The sequence below is a fragment of the Microcebus murinus genome, chromosome 17 (assembly GCF_040939455.1).
Source record: "Microcebus murinus isolate Inina chromosome 17, M.murinus_Inina_mat1.0, whole genome shotgun sequence".
NCBI classification, from domain to species: Eukaryota; Metazoa; Chordata; class Mammalia; order Primates; family Cheirogaleidae; genus Microcebus; species Microcebus murinus.
In genome coordinates this window covers 58,887,300-58,906,132 of record NC_134120.1, presented here as the reverse complement: position 1 = coordinate 58,906,132, position 18,833 = coordinate 58,887,300, and the positions used below count along the sequence as shown (strand labels likewise).

Below are 18,833 nucleotides of genomic sequence, written 5' to 3'. Positions count from 1 at the left end.
GTCTCAAAAAAAAAAAAAAAAAAAAAAAAAATGGGCAAAAGATTTGAACAGACCTTTCTCCAAATAAGATATACAAATTATCAATAAGCACATAAAAAGACAGTCAACATCACTAGTCATTAGGGAAATAGCCACAATGAGATACCACTTTACATCCACTAGGATGGTTATTATTAAAGAAAGAAAAAAAGGAAAATAGCAGGTGTTGGCGAGGATATGGAGGAATTGGAACACTCATGCATTGCTAGTGGGAGTGTAAAATGGTACATTCACTTTGGAAAACAATTTGGCAATGTCTTATAAACATCTGCTTCTCATGTGGCTCTGCAATCCACTCTTAGGTATTTACCCAAAAAAACAGAAAGCTTATATTTACACACAAACCTATATGCAAAGGTATGTAGCAGCTTTATTCATAATCAGCAAAAACTAGAAATAACCCAAATGTCCCTCAAATAGACAATGGATAAACAAACTGTAGTATATCCATACAATAGAATGCCACTCAGTAAAAAGGAAGTAAAAAGGAACAAATTATTGATACATATAACAACATGGCTGAATCTCAAATGCACTATGATAGGATAAAGAAGCAGACTTAAAAAAGATACTGTATGAATTTATATGGCATTCCATGAAAGGCAAAACTATAGGTAAATTGAAAGCAGAAGGTGAAACACATACTTGTACACCAACGGTCATAGCAAGACTATTCACAATTGCCAAAAGGTATAAACAACCCAAATGTCTATCAACTGATGAACAGATAAAGAAAATGTGGTGTATATATAAAATGAAATATTATTCACCCTTAAAAGGAAGGAAATCTTGATACATGTCACAACATGAATGAATCTTGAAGATACATGCTAAGTGAAATAAGCCAGATATAAAAGAACAAATATTGTATAATTCCACTTATAAGTAGTACCTAGAATAGGCAAATTCATAAAGACAGAATGCAGCATAGAGGTTACTAGGAGCTGGGAAGGGGAAAATAGGGTTTTATCTTTCAACAGGTATAGAGTTTCCATTTGAGATGATGAAAAAGTTCTGGAAATAGATTGCAGAGATGGTTACATAACACTGTAAAAGTAGTTAATGCCACTAAGTTGTACATTTTGAAGTGGATAAAGTGGTAAATGTTAAGTTATGTATATTTCACCACATTTTTTGCAGTATGTGCAGAATGCAAGGAGAGAGCTGCAGGGAGCAATGCTTCAGGGGAGTGTTAACAAAAAAGTAGTGGTGTGAGTCCATGCACCCAGGGGACAGTCCCAAGAGGAAGACACACATGACCCTGCAGGAACAAAGAATACTTCTCAAAATGTTTTTTACTCCTGTTCCTCTCCCCCAACTCTGAAGTTATCTAGTCAAGAAATCATACTTTGCTTACACTGACAGAGTAAGTGTACTTGAATTATAAAGCTTGTGTATAATCCTAAACTTGTGACAGAAAGAACACAGAAGCCAGCTTGAAGAGGCTCCCAAAGGCCAAGTTTGGGACAATTTCAGCGTCAAAATAAATAACTGATGTTAACAGATTACAGGCCATTGAATAAATAGGAAACCATACTTCCAGAGTCACAGAAACAAATAAATACAGAGATTATAAAACCCTTCTTTAAAGTAAAAAGCCAATTAATAAGTGTAGAAGAAATGATGGAATTTTAAAATCTCCATTTGAAATCCATTATAATAACTGATTAAAGCAAGTATCATTGATGGACGCTAAAACTAGTTGGCTGGACTTGACAAGTGAAAATATATACACTCACAGGGTTTCCTCTCACAGTTCTAAGGATCACAAAAGGGAAACTGTGACTTCACAGTGCAAGGCCTGGCAGACATCTTAACCAAGAGAACAAAGTTAAAGTTACCAGTAATTGGTATAAGTCAACATTGCAAGTCTCCTAATATGAAACAGTGATGAACTGTGAAGAATACAATATTACTTCTGTGGTTTTATTACCAAAAAAACCCCTCAAAACATAGCATAAATCTAATCACGACAAAACATCAGATAAATCCTATGGAAGGCCAGTCTAGAAAACAACTGGCCTGTTGATTTTTCACAGGTACCTTCACAAGAAAACATCTGTTTTATAACGTGACAGCCCATGAGATGAGAAATAGCCCCTAACCACCTGAAAAGATGGGCATTTAAAATAATTTAATTACTTTGAATACTGTAAGTATGTCAGATATTTCGACCATATTGTAAAAGTTAAAGCTTATTCTGCTTTTTCAGGTTGCTTTAAAAATGACCTATTAGGAAGCCATGAAAATGGACATTTTTCTCTTTTATCTAGATTCTGAACAAGTCTCTTTTTTTCACATTAAGCCTAGAAATGTATGAACAAGTCTTTTTGAGAAAAAGAGAATTTAAGCAAAGAAAATCTGCTGACAACTTAAAGATGGCTGTTAATTCTTTACCTATTTCTTTTAAAGTACACATCTTAATTTACTGTGCATTTCCTTACTTGGTATAGGAACCCATGTTCTTTTCCTTTGGTGATCTAGAGACATGAGTGAGAAGAGAAGATATAGAAAGGGGAGAGAGGGGTTAACAACTTTGCTAATGAGACAAATTCATATTCAACAGTGGCCTGAAAAATGCTATGATCTGGAGAGGGCTGTTAGGTACAACCTCTGAACTAATTCTATCCTAAATTTCATGCTCACATCACTCATGGTGATCAGGCATTAGGATCTCTCTTTCATTCTTCCTCAACTCACCCAGGATAGAGTTGGACATAAAAATCCTACTTAATTATTTTACAGACACACTCTGGCCTTGGTTGGCCACTTCCTGAAGAGGGAGCCTCTTTCAGGCACCAAAAAAGTGAAGGAAGACTCTGCACTTCACCCCAAGTCATTTCCTTGCCTCACACCCAGAGGTAGACCACTGTCCCAAATTTTGTGCTGAGGTGGTAGCTAGTCTTGAAAAATGGTCCCCCAATGAACCATGCCCCCTGGTATTCACACCCTTCTATAATCTTTTGAATCTAGGCCAAATCTGTGACTCATTTGTGGCCAAGACAATACAGCAGAATTAATGCTGTGTGATTTCCAAAGCTGGTTTATAAGATTTGCAACTTCTCCCTAGGTCTCTTAGAATGCTTGCTCTTGGGATGCTCCAAAACCCAGATCCCTTCTGTGAGAAGCCCAAGCCACATGGAGTAGCCCATGCCAACTCTCAGCCAGCAGTCATCAACTGCCAGTCATCTTGGACAACCAGCCCTGTTGATCCTTCAGCCCCAGCTGCCATAAGACTGCACATCCATCAGACAGTAAGTAAGAACTGCCCAACTAAACCCCAAAATGGGCTCATGACAGATATTCATAATTCTTTAAGCCACTGAATTTTGGGGTGATTTGTTACACAGCAATGGATAACCAGAATACCTTTTGAATCACTTATTTTTGTTTAATATCTTTACCACATGTACATATCATTTAACATATGATAGTACATTTAATTTTGTAAAAAATGGTTTCATATCCTATGTAGTTTCCAATGACATTTTAAGACTCAAGAATGTATTTTTAAATTTATCTTTTTTAGTTTGTTTTTCAGAAACAAGGTCTCATTAAATTGTCCGGGCTGGCCTCAAACTCCTGGGCTCAAGTGATCCTCCTTCCTCCGTCTGCTGAGTAGCTAGGACTATGGCTTCATCCATGTTTTGTATATAGCTTTGGCTCATTCATGTTCACTGCTGTTCTACTGTTACTATTCCAAAATTTATCCATTCTCCTATGAATGGACATTCAGACTACCTACAATTAATTGCTATTATGATCAGTACTAAGAATATCTTTATATATCTCTCTTGATGCTCATATGCAAATATTTATTAATAGTATATATGTAGGTGTGGAACCTGTTATACAACATGCACATATGCACATGTTCAACTTTACAAGATTTCAATGACCTCTATTGACTTATACTCCCAACTAGAAATGATTTCTAGTTATTCCACACATTCCAAAGTTCAATATTATCACATATATTAATACTTTTTGTAGTTGTAAAATCATATGATTATATGTCTAATTTGTATTAAAAAATTTTTGTAGAGACAGTGTCTCACTATGTTGCCCAGGCTAGTCTTGAACTCTGGGCCTCAATCCTCTCACTTTAGGCTCTCAAAGTGCTAGGATAACAGGCATGAGCCATAGTGCTCGGTCTGTAATTCACTTTTTTTTTTTGAGACAGATCTCACTCTGTTGCCTGTGTTGGAGTGCCATGGCGTCAGCCTAGCTCACAGCAACCTCAAACTCCTGAGCTCAGGTGCTCCTCCTGCCTCAACCTCCCGAGTAGCTGGGACTACAGGCATGTGCCACCATGCCTGGCTAATTTTTTTCTCTCTATATTTTTAGTTGTCCAGCTAATTTCTTTCTAATTTTAGTAGAGACAAGTGTCACTCTTGCTCAGGCTGGTCTCAAACTCCTGAGCTCAAACAATCTGCTCGCCTCGGCCTCCTGAAGTGCTGGGATCACAGGCATGAGCCACCACACCTGGCCTGTCATTCACATTTTTAAACTACTGATGAAGTTAATAATCTTACCATGTTTTTGAAAATTTATATTTCCTCTTCTGTAAAATTAGTCATGTATTTAGCTCATTTTCCTATTTTACTGATTTCTAAAAATTAAAATTTTCTGATTATAATTATTTCTTGGGTATATTTTGGAAAAGTCTATTTCATATCTTTTCACTTTTTGGTACATTTTGGTAATTAATTTTTTTTTTTTTTTTTTTTGAGACGGAGTCTCACTCTGTTGCCCAGGCCAGAGTGCTGTGATGTCAACTTAGCTCACAGCAACCTCAAACTCCTAGGCTCAAGCAATCCTCCTGCTTCAGCCTCCCGAGTAGCTGGGACTACAGATATGTGCCACCATGCCCAGCTAATTTTTTCTATATATTTTTAGTTGGCCAATTAATTTCTATTTCTTAGTAGAGACAGGGTCTCGCTCTTGCTCAGGCTGGTTTCCAATTTCTGACCTTGAGCGATCCTCCCACCTCAGCCTCCCAGAGTGCTAAGATTATAGGTGTGAGCCACCACGCCTGGCCAGTAAGTAATTCTTTAATGTGAGGAAATAAAACATTTTATATAGCTCATCTGTATCCTGTTTAAGAAATCCTCCATCTTGAGGACATAAATTATTCCTTATTCTTCCAAAAATTATACAGTTTTGCCATTTATATAATTATTATAGTGAGTCTAGGGATCCATTTTTTTCTCTATAAATCATTTCTATAATTCTTTTAACATTTTACCATTTTTCCCCAGGTTTTCAGTAAATAAACTTACATTTATCATAATGTTATTAATTATGGTTAGGCACTTTTGAATTACATTTGCTAATACTCTGTTTAGAATTTTTACAGCCCTTATTCATGGTAATCATGCCAGCAATTTTCCTTTCTTGTACTTCCCTTATCTGATTTTGGTACTAGGTTATATTAGCATTACTGTGCTTATACATTATCTACTCCGGAAGATTTTGCATAAGACTTAATCTGTTTGTTACTTGAAAGTTTGATAAATCTTGTCTTAAAAATAACTGGGCCTAATGTTTCTTCTGTAGAATTTTAATTCTGATTTAACTTTTTTGATGATTTTAAGACTATTAACAGTTTGGGAAGTTTGACTCACCTTAGCTAGATAGAAGAACTGCAAAGAACAGTTACGGGAAGGGGGCATCACAGATGGAGCATTTAATTACACAGAAAAACCTGCCCCTCATAATTCTGAAACAATGGGCCTAATTAGTCCCAGGAGGCAAAAGCTGAATGCAATGATTTTTGCTTTGCTTAGTCTCCACTCTCAATAGCACCCCTTTGTGGTTTTTAAGTTCCTTGGCAGAGAACGTAGCATTTGGATTTCAGTCCTAAGTGCTTGCCTCCTCCTGATAAACTTGGCTAAACTAGATAATGTTACCCTCTATAAAGCTCAACAATTCTAGTTTTACTTGTAAGATAACCATTTTTAGCTTGCTAATATCATGATTCTCATTTTAGAAATGCTGACATACGCTAAATGACTTGTTGAATGATATAAGTCCACCTTCTGGAGGAAAGAGCATCCAAACTCAGAGCCTGAATATTTGCCCAGTGGCCTTCAGAGAGTGGGCAGGCAGTGAATGTGATCTGATGAAGGTGGAAAAGTGGAATGTTAAGAGTGAAAGTCACCTGGTTCACTTTACCTTCAGAGATGACAACCTGAGTTCCATATTGTTCCTGGCCTTCCTGGTGGCTGGTAAAGAGAGAGCTCAAATAAGGAGGCACAGCCTAGGAGCCAAGAGCTGTGCTTCTATGGCTACATTGTGAGATAATTTCGAACAACATTTATCAGTAAATTAAACTGCAAAGGCAGTAACTGTCTGAATAAGCAGTAACTTCTCAATTCAACACAGCAAAGGTAATCACTTTATGAGAAAAACAAGTGAAACATCATGAATTTATGACTTAAAGTGACTTTAAATCTAATTCAGAGTTTAGAACAAGTAGGAAGAAAACTGAAGGACAGTGTAACTGCATAGTTTACAGAGTGATTTTCTTCTCAGGTGAATGGCTTAGAAAGCAGAGAAACAACCTAAAAGTTTTAACCACCAGCAAGTACAGAATTTGCTTTAAGATTATAAAAAACCCAAATTTTAGTGACAGTGAGGTAGCTACAGGTCATCTGTATATATTTTTCCCCTAAAACATTCTTCCTAGTACAACTGGCTTGTATAACACTTAAATGTAGTTTCAAAAATATAGATTCCTATATTATCTGAAGTCTGGATTTTATGGCTGCATTTTCACATAAATCAGCAGGATTTCCAGTGATGTTATGAAAGCTGGTGGCTGTTATCATACATCATTAGAAAGAAAATAAAAGTATATTAACTCTGCAACCTAACAAATTTCCAACTTTATAGTAATAACTTAAGAACATATGAATAAACATTCTACAGAAGCTTTCCTAATATTCCCAAGGTTACTCTGCATCATGAAGTCTCTGATGTTTGATGAGGTCTAACTCCTGAAGTTTTATCCACAATTAACTACTCCTCATCATTTTCTCCCCAGGATGGATTCTTTGATATTCATTATGGAAGAAATTTCAGTTGGAAGATTTCCCACATGCATTTTATTTATATAGTATTTCTCAATTATGAGTCCTCTGATGATTAGTAAGAGATGAGCTCTGACTGAAAGCTTTCCCACATTCTTTACACTTATAAGGCTTTTCTCCTGTATGAATTCTCATATGTGTCATAAGGGATGAACTTTGTCTGAAGGCTTTTCCACATACTTTGCAGTTATATGGTTTCTCTCCAGTGTGAATTCTCTGGTGCTGAATTAGAGCTGAGCTTTGGTTGAAAGCTTTTTCACAGTCGTTACACTTATAAGGTTTCTCTCCAGTATGAATTTTTCGATGAGTATTAACTCCTGAGTGGGAACTGAAGGCTTTTCCACATTCCTTACAGTTATATGGTTTCTCTCCAGTGTGAATTCTGTGATGTATATTAAGCCTTGAAATCCAAGAGAAGGCTTTCCCACATTCATTACATTTGTAGGGTTTTTCTCCAGTGTGAATTCTTTGATGTTGTATAAGAGCTGAGCTTTGGCTGAAGGATTTACCACATTCTTTACATGCATACGGTTTCTCACCAGTGTGAATTCTCTGATGTATAATAAGGGCTGAATGGTAACTGAATACTTTTCCACATTCATTACAATGAAAAGGTTTCTCTCCAGTATGAATTCGATGGTGTCTACTTAGCCGCGATATTGATGTAAAGGCTTTCCCACACTGACTACATTCATATGGTTTCTCTCCAGTATGAATTCTATGGTGTTGAATGAGAGATGAGCACTGACTAAAGGCTCTCCCACATTCATTACACTTATAGGGCTTCTCTCCAGTATGAATTCGCTGATGATTATTAAGGGATGAACTACCTTTAAATGTTTTTCCACATTCTTTACATTTATAGGGTCTCTCTCCAGTATGCATTCTCTGGTGTCCAATAAGAGATGTGGTAAAACTGAAAGCTTTTCCACATTCACTACATATATAAGGTTTCTCTCCAGTATGAACTCTCAGGTGCTGAGTTAGGGAGGAGCTTTGGCTGAACGCTTTCCTACATTCCTTACATTTATACAGCTTTTCTCCAGTATGGATTCTCTGATGTTTACTCAGGGAAGAACTATGGAGGAAGATTTTCCCACAGATATTACATTTATAACATTTACGTACAGTGTCAACTCCTAATTGTTTAAATAGAATTGAATACTGCTGTGAATGAGGTTTCCTTCCTCTAGACACAATTCTGGGTTTTCTAATAAGTGATGATTTTAGATCAAGATTTTTCCCAAGTTCAATACCTTTAAAGTTCCTCTCCTTCATGTAGATTTTTTTGATGGTAACTAACACTTTCCTGAAGAGTTTCTTTTTGCCTTGTTGCTTCTCTGTCTTGTCCTCATTTATGTAGGTTTTTTCCAACTTGAAGTCAAAAGGACTATCAACTATGAGTTTTTTCATGTCTTCCTGATTTTTGTCTTCAGAAACTATGGTTTCAAACAAGCTCTCCCATCCTAAAATAAACAAAACATGTAAATCTCTCTTGCACTAGAAATAAAGAAAAGTGACAACAAAATATACAAATATGGCTAATAAATATGGCCTTAACATCTTAGGAAAGGATGGGAAAAAGAAGAGAAAGAGAAGGAAGCAGGATGGTAGACATGCCTGGGTAGGAGAATCTGAAGAAACCTACATGCAGGTGGGCTGAGGAGCTCAGAGGGAAGTTATTTCAGTGGCAGAAGCCAGGCCTGATCTAGTAACAAGGCACAGACCATTGGGACAGGAGGCAATTCTGAGCATAGGTTGTGTGTGCTTAGCTTCGTCTGCTATGCCAGCCATCAGAACACTAAGGGAAAACTGCAGAGAGGCTAAAAATAAGACATTAAAGAGCCATCTCCCCTAAAGAGCTCTATAAAACACAGGGTCTCGAGTAGTACTGCTCTGGGACTCATCAGAGTGCTATAAATAATGCTGTGATGGACATCTGTTCACTCACTAAAGCAGTATTTGCTCAGTGCTCACCGTGTACTATGCAAAGGTCAAGACTTTGAGACTTGCACAGTACAAGCCAGAAAAGGGCCTACTCTCTCAAAGCTTACATTCCAGCAGTGGGATATTGACAATAACCAAATAATCAATCATCATGCAAGTATTGAGGAGTGATGAGGACTGTAAGAAAACAAAAACAAGGTGATATGCAATAAGAATGAATAAGCTGGTACTTTAAATGGGGTGATGAAAAAATGAAATTAAAGATGAAAGCTAAATAACAAGAGTTGGTCAGGCAAAAATGTAGGTATAAAGATGATTCTAGTTAGAAAGAACAGCTAATACAAAGGCCCTAAGCTTTCTGTGTTCCAGAACACAAAGAAGTCCAGTGTGGCTCAAGCAAAGTGAACAAGGGGAGATGAGGAAAAGAGGTGAGCTGGGACACATCACATAGAGTCTTCTAGGCCACAGGAAGATGTCTGGAATTTATTCTAAGCACTACTGGGGATTAGATGAGAGATGATAGGGTTTTCGTTTAAACAGGATCATTCTGGTTGTTGTGTGAGAAATGGACTGTAATGTAGCAGTAAAGCTGGCAGGGATCTCCACTTATGACTAGAACATACAGAGGAAGTGATAGGGAGGGCTCAAGGATGACTGCCAGCTTTTGGCTTATGCAGCTCAATGGAGATTGACACAATATCATAATACTGGGGGGTACGGGGAGAAGAGTACATTCTTGAGAATAATTTTTTTCTACCTTTTTGATTACTTAGGATACCATGCAAGAAATGGAATCACTGATTCAAAAGAAATGAATATATTTTATGAAAGTTTTATGACTGGCGTGGTGGCTCACGCCTGTTATCCTAGCACTCTGGGAGGCCGAGGCAGGTGGATTGCCTGAGGTCAGGAGTTCGAAACCAGCTTGAGTGAGACCCCGTCTATACTAAAAATAGAAAGAAATTAATTGACCAACTAAAAATATATATACAAAAAATTAGCTGGGCATGGTGGTGTATGCCTGTAGTCCCAGCTACTCGGGAGGCTGAGGCAGGAGGATCGCTTGAGCCCAGGAGTTTGAGGTTGCTGTGAGCTAGGCTGATGCCATAGCACTCACTCTAGCCTGGACAACAAAGCGAGACTCTGTCTCAAAAAAAAAAAAAAAAAAAAAAGAGGTTTTATTTTCCTAACTAAAAAAGAAATATATAATCATTATAATAAAAATTCAGAAAATACAGAAAATGATAAAAATGAAAATATAGTCCACTCATAAACACATCATGCAAATACAATCACTACTATATGTGGGATTTAGCTCACTGGAGTTTTTGTATATAACAAATTGCTTTTACTTAAAAAATAAAAATGAGCTAAAACTATATTAAGCTCTCCCTACTCCCACATCACTTAAAAATCATAGGTTTCTCTCCATATCAATAAAGTAGGCTGACATAATCTATTTAATGGTTACATAACATGTCCAATGCATGAACATATCATCATTTAATAAAGCCCCCTCTGAGAGTCATTTAGCTTCCTTTTACACCAGTAATACCTTATGTTACAATACCTTTGTAACTTTGCACAATTATCAAATTATTTTCTTAAGAAATTTCTAAACTTTTAATAAAGACAGACCATCCTCCAGAAAGAGTGTACCCATTAAAATCTCACTAAAGATACTGCTTATCACTCAGACAAGTAGCAAAACAGTGGACATATATTTCTTAATGCTTGGGAATTTAATAAGGGAAAATAGTATCTCACTGCTTTAGTTTGAATTTCATTGATATTAATGAAACCCAAGTGTTTCAAAAAATCCTTTGTGGATTTTGAATTCACATACCTTGCCTTTTCAGTCACAATATTCATGCTTTTATATTGCAATGATTTACTCTTCAGACTTTTTTCTCTTTCTGTTATACCTTTGTATTCCTATAACCATGTTAGTACTATTAATAATAGGGAAAAACTAGAACTAAAATTTCTAAAAGGAAGATTGTTTAATAAAACATGGCTTAACAATAAAGTCCTTTCAATGAAGTAGGCCTCTATTTACTGAGGGCTAAATAACTGAAGGACATTCGCAATTAAAAATAGACTTTAGAACAATATGTATAATCAATCTTTCTGTCTCTTTCTGTGTACGTCTCTAATTCACAAACACACTCAAACAAATATTTATATAGTCTGAACAGACAAACAGTAAATTCACAGCAGGAATTGATCACACTTGGTAAAATTTCAGGTGACTCTCCTTTTTTTGCTCATTCTCCTCTTTATTTTCACAATAGCATGTATAACTTGTATGAATTAAAAATAATTGATTTTTTAAATGCTTGCAAAAGAACAATTTGATATTTAATGGTTTCTTTGCCAAGCAGAAAGCTCAGAGCCAAATTTGAAACTCATTTGTAGCTACCATTCTGCTCCTACAACAGATATATTTATTTTCTAGGTTTCTGATTGAATTTCTATTGTATTACATCTTTGTTTCATTCAGTTGTCTCAAATTGTTTGGTGCAAAGTGGCAGAATATATGTTAAGTATGTAGTAGAAACAAAAGATCCCTCAAATGAAAAAAAAAGAATTGAGTCTTCAAAGCAGTGGGCCCAGTGAATGCCAACTAACATTAAAGTAAAAGCAAACTCACTCCTTGATACAACATAATGAATTGTCTAAATTCCAAAGATAGAGAGGAAATCCTCTAACGATTCCAGACAGAAGACAGAAAAGATAAAAAAGGTTGTCTATGCAGAAAATAGAATCAGACTAACAGAGGATTTGTTTGTTATCAACAACAGTCAGTGTTCAAAGACAGGGGAGCAAAGTTTGGATAATCCTAATGGGGAAAAAAACTGATACCAGAAATCTAGATCCAAAGGACAATTCCCACTAGAGAGAAAAAAGAATTGATTTTTAGACACATACAAATACTGCACACAGGAATATTTCCGAAAAAATTTACTCAAGAAAATATTCTAGTCAAACCAAAGGTGAAAATCTGAAGACAGAGTTCATGAATGGAAACACTAAACTGAACTGACACAGAAAGCTACATCCTGCTAGAGAGAAAAATAAATGCCGGGTAAGTGGCAAAGCTCAAGAGCATCCTCCTCTGGTGCCAGAAACAAAGACAAAATCCCAATAGAACAGAACTTGGGAGCTTAGGATGCAACATCCTGCAAGGGTTTTAGAGACTAAATGATAGGTCCTAGGAGCCAGGATCTAAAACATACTATTTTAAAATTTTCCACAGAAAAGAGTTAGAAGAATGGCACGATGAAATCTGCAAACCTTCTGCCTAGATTCCATAATTGTTACCACTTTGCCATACCCAGTTTTCCCTGTTTCATGTGTGCATATACATACACATACATCTGGGTTTTTGTTGTTATTGTTTCTGCTGAACTATGTTTAAAAAGTTGTAGACAAAAAAGTCAAAGCAAAAGATTGTTCCAAGATGGAACCATGAGGGATGAATTATAGTGATAAAAGGTATGTTCAAACCACTAAGGGAATGTAATTTAGGAAAAGAATCAATCCAGTAAAAGGAAAATGGTGGGAGATAACAAGAATTATAAACCTTTATAAATTATATATTTCATTAAATATTCTGCAAATTACAAGAGACATTTGACAAACATGTAACCCGTATTGGAAGAATTCAACCCTCCTTCTGAACCTGATGGATCAAGTAATCAAAAAAGTGGAGAGAAAGGATATGGCCTTCCCCAGCATCCCCACCTGGCCTGGCACATCAAGGAGGCCCCCAGTAGTGTCTCCTGAGTGCAGCCTCCTCCCTGGGTCCAGGCAGTCAGAAAATTCAATGCCCATTTCCCAATCAGTCTGGCACTCACCCAGAGGTGGGCCTTGAGGAATCCCATTTTCCATCATCCAGGGGTCTTCCCCCTGCTCCAGCTGGGAGATGACCTTTGGCTTGGAAAACACAATCCCTGTTCATGAACAAAGGAAAGACATGAGTGGCTGTTCTGGCACACAGACCCAACTCCAGAGCTCCCAAGGCAGAGGGACAGTGCAAGGGAGAAGGGGGTTTGTTCTGAGAGGGGATTAAAACTGGACTCATAGAGGATGGCCAGGAGGTAGTTTCAGGAAGAAAGTTAGGGCTCTGTCTGTGCGCTCCTCTCAGCTGGAATGACCTATGGGACCTGGGGTGACAGAGCTTGGGGGAGCACAAGACAGTAAAAGCACAGAAAAGACACCTTTTGTCAACTCTACCAAGCTGTGAGTTCTCCATACAGCAAGAGGGACTAGCAACAGCCACTCTCTGAGACCACCTGCAAGTCAAACGTGCTCAAGCCCTTCCAATGTCCTCCCTGGAGATACTAAAATGCTCTCATGGCAGATTCTGTGTCATAAGGAAAGCTCCTTACCCAGTGACATCAGGTTTCTGTAGTTCTCCAGCATCACCTCCTGGTACAAGGTTCTCTGGGCAGAGTTCAGGTGCGACCACTCGTCCTGGCTGAAGAGCACGGCCACATCCCTGAATGTCACAGACTCCTGGAATGGCAAATCCATTCCTGCTCACCAAGGACCATCCTCACAATGGAATGAGGGTTGTGAAACAACCCTGTCACAACTCAGGGTTCTAAGTATTTCAAGTCAAGTATTTCTGGACAACCTCTCAGTTACTGAACACATATTTATCATGCATCTACTGTGAGCAAAGCATGGTGCCCCTCAGAAAGCTTAAACACAGCAGCCAAACAAGATAAGCACTTGAAATTATGAAACAAAATGAGAGAAACACAGAACTTTAGACTTGGAACTGTACAACCACCTAGACCAAACTCTCATCTTACAGATGACACATTAAGAGTTAGATTTTAGAAGGAGGCGCCAGCACACTCACTTAGGGAGGAATAGGTGGGAGACCACCTGGCTTGCCTGGAAGGGAGGTCACTGGGTCCTAGTTCTGTCATCACCATGGGCCATCTCTGTGTCCTAGGGGAGAGGACACTGACATTCACAGCTGGGAAGGCTCTGAGAATGTCCCAGGCGCAGCTTTGCCAGGAGAGGGCCCAGGTGGTGGGCTGCATAACCTTTCAATAAAAGCTAGAGGAGAAGACTGCGGTCAGGATTCTCCCTCTCCACCCAGAAGCCTTTGTTCTTTTACCTCTTTCCTGCTTCACTGGACCACAAGTCACCACTCTGAACCAGTAGCCCCTTTCTTTCCTTACTAAGAATTGTTTTCTTTCTTTTTTTTTTTTTTTTTTTTTTTTTTTTTTTTTTTTTTGAGACAGAGTCTCGCTTTGTTGTCCAGGCTAGAGTGAGTGCCGTGGCATCAGCCTAGCTCACAGCAACCTCAAACTCCTGGGCTCCAGTGATCCTTCTGCCTCAGCCTCCCGAGTAGCTGGGACTACAGGCATGCGCCACCATGCCCGGCTAATTTTTTTATATATATATCAGTTGGCCAATTAATTTCTTTCTATTTATAGTAGAGACGGGGTCTCGCTCTTGCTCAGGCTGGTTTTGAACTCCTGACCTTGAGCAATCCGCCCACCTCGGCCTCCCAAGAGCTAGGATTACAGGCGTGAGCCACAGCGCCCGGCCGAGAATTGTTTTCTTAAAAAAGAAAAGATGAATATGCAAGAGAACAAGAAATGCTAATCTAACTTTCTACCACCAAAAAAAGTTTTAACCTTTTGCTATATGTCTTTTCAGGTTCCATATTTAAACAAAATAAAACTGTATTATATGGACAACTGCATTCTATTCAACATTTGTATTTGGTGCCCAGTATTTCCCTGTATGGATGAACTGGTTTATTGAAGTAACTTACTGGTGGACATTTAGGTTGTTTCCACTTTTTTAATACTCTAAGAACGCTGGATTGAGCATCACACACATCATCAGAAAGGCATACAGAACTCACTTCCTTAGGACGCATTTCTAGAGGTGTAAGTGTCAGGTCACCACCTGCTTTCTCTTTACCCACCCCAAAGGTGCATTCCTATAAGCCCAGGAAGAATTTCACAAAGCCAGGCATATTCCCTGACCTGTAAGAGCACAGGCAAATAAGTGGCTAGATTCTTCCTGTTGGAAGTAAAGGAAAAGACATTCCCGCTACCCCCTTCGCTTTCACAATTTCTTGCTTTGTGCTTTTCAAATATATCTAAGTCTTTCTAAGGGCTAAACAAGTCACTTGCCAGTCTCACAACTCAAGAAAGTTCCCTTCAGGAACTGGCAGCCATCTCTTTTGAATTTAATCATCAAGGAAGATGTTCAAATAACTTAAAGGGATGCTATTAGGCTGAGATGGCTCCAATGCCCTGGGTTCCCAACAAAATGAAACTTAAGCTCAGCCAATCACAAGCACCACCCAAACATTAGTTATATTATCAGGAACTTTGCAGAGAGAGAGTCCAAATAAGGCAACTGATCAAACTTTAACCAATCAGATAATTTCTTTGCTCTGCTTCTGCACTCACCCTATAAAGCTTTTCCCTCATTCCTTTAGGCAGAACCCTGAACAACTTCTTGTTTAGAGCTGCCCAATGCCTGCTCAAATAATCTCTAAAATTTTAACTTGCCAAAGTTTATTTTTTAACAAAGATAACAGTTTCCTGGGAAGAGATGAGCCTAACATGTCACTCCAAATTGCAAAACCTACCTAAATATATTAGGTATCATCCACTTAGCTATATAAAAGAGTGAGCTTTCTGTCTTTGCAATCTCTTTAGTGGACTGCCTGTGATGTGCATCACAATCTGGCTTAATCTTTATTCAATAATAAAATTATTTTCTTTCTCTTCTACCTTTGTATAGAGTGTTCTAGATTGGGGGATTATGTTTTTAATTATATTTTCCCAACAATTTATTAATGATACAGAGTTAAATGCCATGAAAGGCTCAAGAAGGGAAGAAATCACTTGGACAAGGATGCTTTCTATCTCAGGGAAGGCTCGTTTCCCCAAATCTGCCCCCAAACCATTGCCCAAGCTTCAATTTCTTCTGGATGCCTTCCATTCTCCATCTGTACAGCCTGGTCCTTCTGTGTGAATCCAAAATCTCACACTGCTAGAGTTTCCCTGACTACACCTGTTCACAATGTTTCTTTCTTCAATCTTTCTAGAAAATCACCTGGACCCTTACCATGAAATACAGCTATGCATCATTAATGATAGAGATATGTTCTGTAAAATGCACTGTTAGGCAATTTCATTGTTGTGTAAACATCATAGAGTGCACTTACACAAACCTATACTCAGGCTACATCGTATAGTGAGCCTATCGCTCCTAGGCTATAAACCTGTACAGCATGTTACTATACTAAATACTGTAGGCACTATTTAGATACAACATAAAAAATTTTAAAAATTAAAAAAAAAAAAGGTCCACCCATATAGGGTACTTAGGATATTTACCATGAATGGAGACTATAGGACTAGAAATTCCTCTGGGTCAGTCAGTGAGTGGTGAGTAAATGTGAAGGCCTAGGATATTACTGTACATTTCTGTAGGTCCTATAACCACCATACACTTCAACTACACTAAATTTATTTTCTTCTTAAAAAAGTAATTGTGCTATGACAGCTATGATATCACAAGGTGATAGAAATTTTTCAGCTCTATTATAATCCTATGGGATCACCCTCTTACACAAGGTCCCTCCCTAGACTGACTACTCCCACATGCTGATTGGTCCTCAGTCTCCTAAGGGCAAAGACAATGCATCTCCCTTCTGAAATCCAGTGTTATGATGGAATTATTTGGCTCCATGGTGTCTTTGTCCTCCACAGGGCAAAAACATACCAGGATCCTTCACAAAGCTCTAGGAGTGGCAGAAGGAAGGGGCTGGGGCTCCATTCAATTCCTAGTCAACAAGTACTTAACTGTTAAGTGGCAAATTGACAATTAGACTGGCTCTGAGGCAAGGAAACATCTTCCTTCTAGAGTTTCTTACCTAGCAGATCCTCAAGTCCTTCCTTGGGCTTCAAGGCCTAGAGAAACTCAACAATGGATGAAACAAGTTTACCATCTCTGAACCCTGAAGGCAGTTCAAGAAAGCAGCAGCTTTCACTCACCTGTGCCTGGGCTGGCAGCAGCCTCCTGGCCATTTCTCCCTCCCTCTCTCAGAGAAAGCACCTGGAATGCAGAAGGATGATGTGAGGTCTTTTCATCCTGGATGCACTCCTGCCCTCCCATCATTAGGCCAGACCAGTTAGAAACCTCCACATGCTGAGCACCTAAGCATAGCCACCAAAACCTGCTACCTGTCAGCCACTGGTTTATAAAGAAAGATGAACCAAACCATGGGATTAAAATCACTGATGTGCATTAGCAGGGCAAAGGGTACAATCAAGCGAGGCCCACAGAGATGTTAGATTAATGAGAAATGACACAAACATTCCACACATCTGGACTTGGACATTGCTCAAGGTGGAAAATAGCATTTGAACAATGGATGCCTTTCTCTGGAATAGCCAACCAAAAATTAGTCCTCTCTTTTCTTACTCACGGAAGTTTAACTTTATCAAAAAGTTGCTTTAAAGGAAGTGTTACCCATTTCTCCTTCCCGCCTTCCTCCCCCACAAAAAATAAGGGCTCAAGAGGAATAGCATCACTGCCTAGAAATGAATCCAACATTTAGAGAAAAGGGAAGTAACTTAGTAAGTGGACAAAATTACACTAAACAAAAATGGACATATTTAAATCACTCTAGGATTGCCTGTAGAAAAACAATGCAAGACAAGCAGGACTGACAAAAATGAGTAAATATAAAATAAAAACTTTAAACTCTAGGGAATGGAGTAGGGGAGAGGGTTAAACCAACGGACGCTAAAAGCCGAAAATCGCCCCAAGGGCTCCGGGACACTGAATCAAGGCAGTTTTCCGCAGGCTCCTTCCTGGGGCCGTTTCTCCCGGAGCCGGGCGGGAGCGGTCCCAGGTGACGGCGGCGGCGGCTCGGGCTTCCCGCCTCCGCGGGGGCCTTCCCAGGCGACGCCCCTCCGCGGCCGAGGCCACCTGCCGAGGCCGCGACGGCTCGCACGCCCGGAACCCGGCTCGGCGGAGACTGGCGCGGCCGCCGGCCCCCAGCCCGGCCCCGCCGCAGCGGCCGCACGCTCCGGGCCGGCCCTCGCCGGCAGCCCCCGCCGCGGCGGGTACTCGGAGCTGCACACCGTACTGCAGGCGAGCGGAACACCTAGTTCAGGGACATTCTCGTCGCCGCCAAACCTCCGGGAGCGCCTGCGCTTGCGCACGAGAGAGCCCCGGGTTCCCTGCCTGTATCGCAGCGCCTGTCCCTTCGGACTACATTTCCCAGGCGTCACCGCGGCACAGCCCTCTACGGTGTCCGAGGAGGAACAGAGGCGCAAAGACTAGGGAAAGCAGTCAGGCTAGAGAAAGCTGAAGCCTATTTCTCTTCATTTCTGCACCCATTTTATTTGTAATTACAATGACAATAACAATAAGAGGGAAAGGTGAGTATGAATTTTAAAATGTGAAGACTACTGACTGTTCGCGTGTGGTGAGAGAACTGTTACAGTCTATTTTGCCATTTTTATTAATTTAAAAAATTATGTCTAAATTTTGTAACCTACAAAAATATGTATTAACTGGCACTTACGTTGGGTAAAAACGAAAGCATAAATCTAGTATTTCTCTTTTCTTGACACTCATTTCTTCTTTTGAAATGTCACCTTTAAATCGTAAAATAAAGCCTTTCCTCCAGCATTGACTACTACCACAACTGCATCCTTAGTGACTTGCACTGTACAAGCCAAATAAAAT

The 18,833-nt window shown here is 39.1% G+C and overlaps 1 protein-coding gene across 4 annotated transcripts; it reads right to left on the bottom strand.

Moving 5' to 3' along the window:
• Nucleotides 1–399: 399 nt before the first annotated feature.
• On the bottom strand, nucleotides 400–18,319 carry ZNF879 (zinc finger protein 879). 4 transcript variants are annotated; one of them, XM_075993716.1, is made up of 6 exons: nucleotides 17,882–18,319; nucleotides 17,129–17,189; nucleotides 13,954–14,156; nucleotides 13,475–13,601; nucleotides 12,941–13,036; nucleotides 400–8,599 (listed from the first exon to the last, which is right to left on the bottom strand). In XM_075993716.1, exons 4-6 carry the CDS (start codon nucleotides 13,506–13,508, stop codon nucleotides 7,167–7,169), a joined length of 1,563 nt encoding a protein of 520 aa, XP_075849831.1. In that variant the 5' UTR covers nucleotides 13,509–13,601; nucleotides 13,954–14,156; nucleotides 17,129–17,189; nucleotides 17,882–18,319; the 3' UTR covers nucleotides 400–7,166. The 4 variants fall into 4 exon arrangements, with proteins under 4 accessions (XP_075849831.1, XP_075849832.1, XP_075849830.1 ...); XM_075993717.1 differs by having other exon boundaries at nucleotides 13,954–14,045; XM_075993715.1 differs by having other exon boundaries at nucleotides 13,954–14,045; nucleotides 17,129–18,319.
• Between the last annotated feature and the right edge of the window lie 514 nt (nucleotides 18,320–18,833).

Bases quoted from the DNA above. Each gene is read 5' to 3' on its own strand.
- ZNF879 (XM_012789975.3), bottom strand. From the start codon at position 17,161: ATGGCCAGGAGGCTGCTGCCAGCCCAGGCACAG. The intron at 13,037-13,474 runs GTAAGGAGCTTT...GTTCATGAACAG, and splicing joins CAGAAACCTGATGTCACTGG to GGATTGTGTTTTCCAAGCCA. The intron at 8,600-12,940 runs GTGAGTGCCAGA...TGTTTATTTTAG, and splicing joins TCCTCAAGGCCCACCTCTGG to GATGGGAGAGCTTGTTTGAA.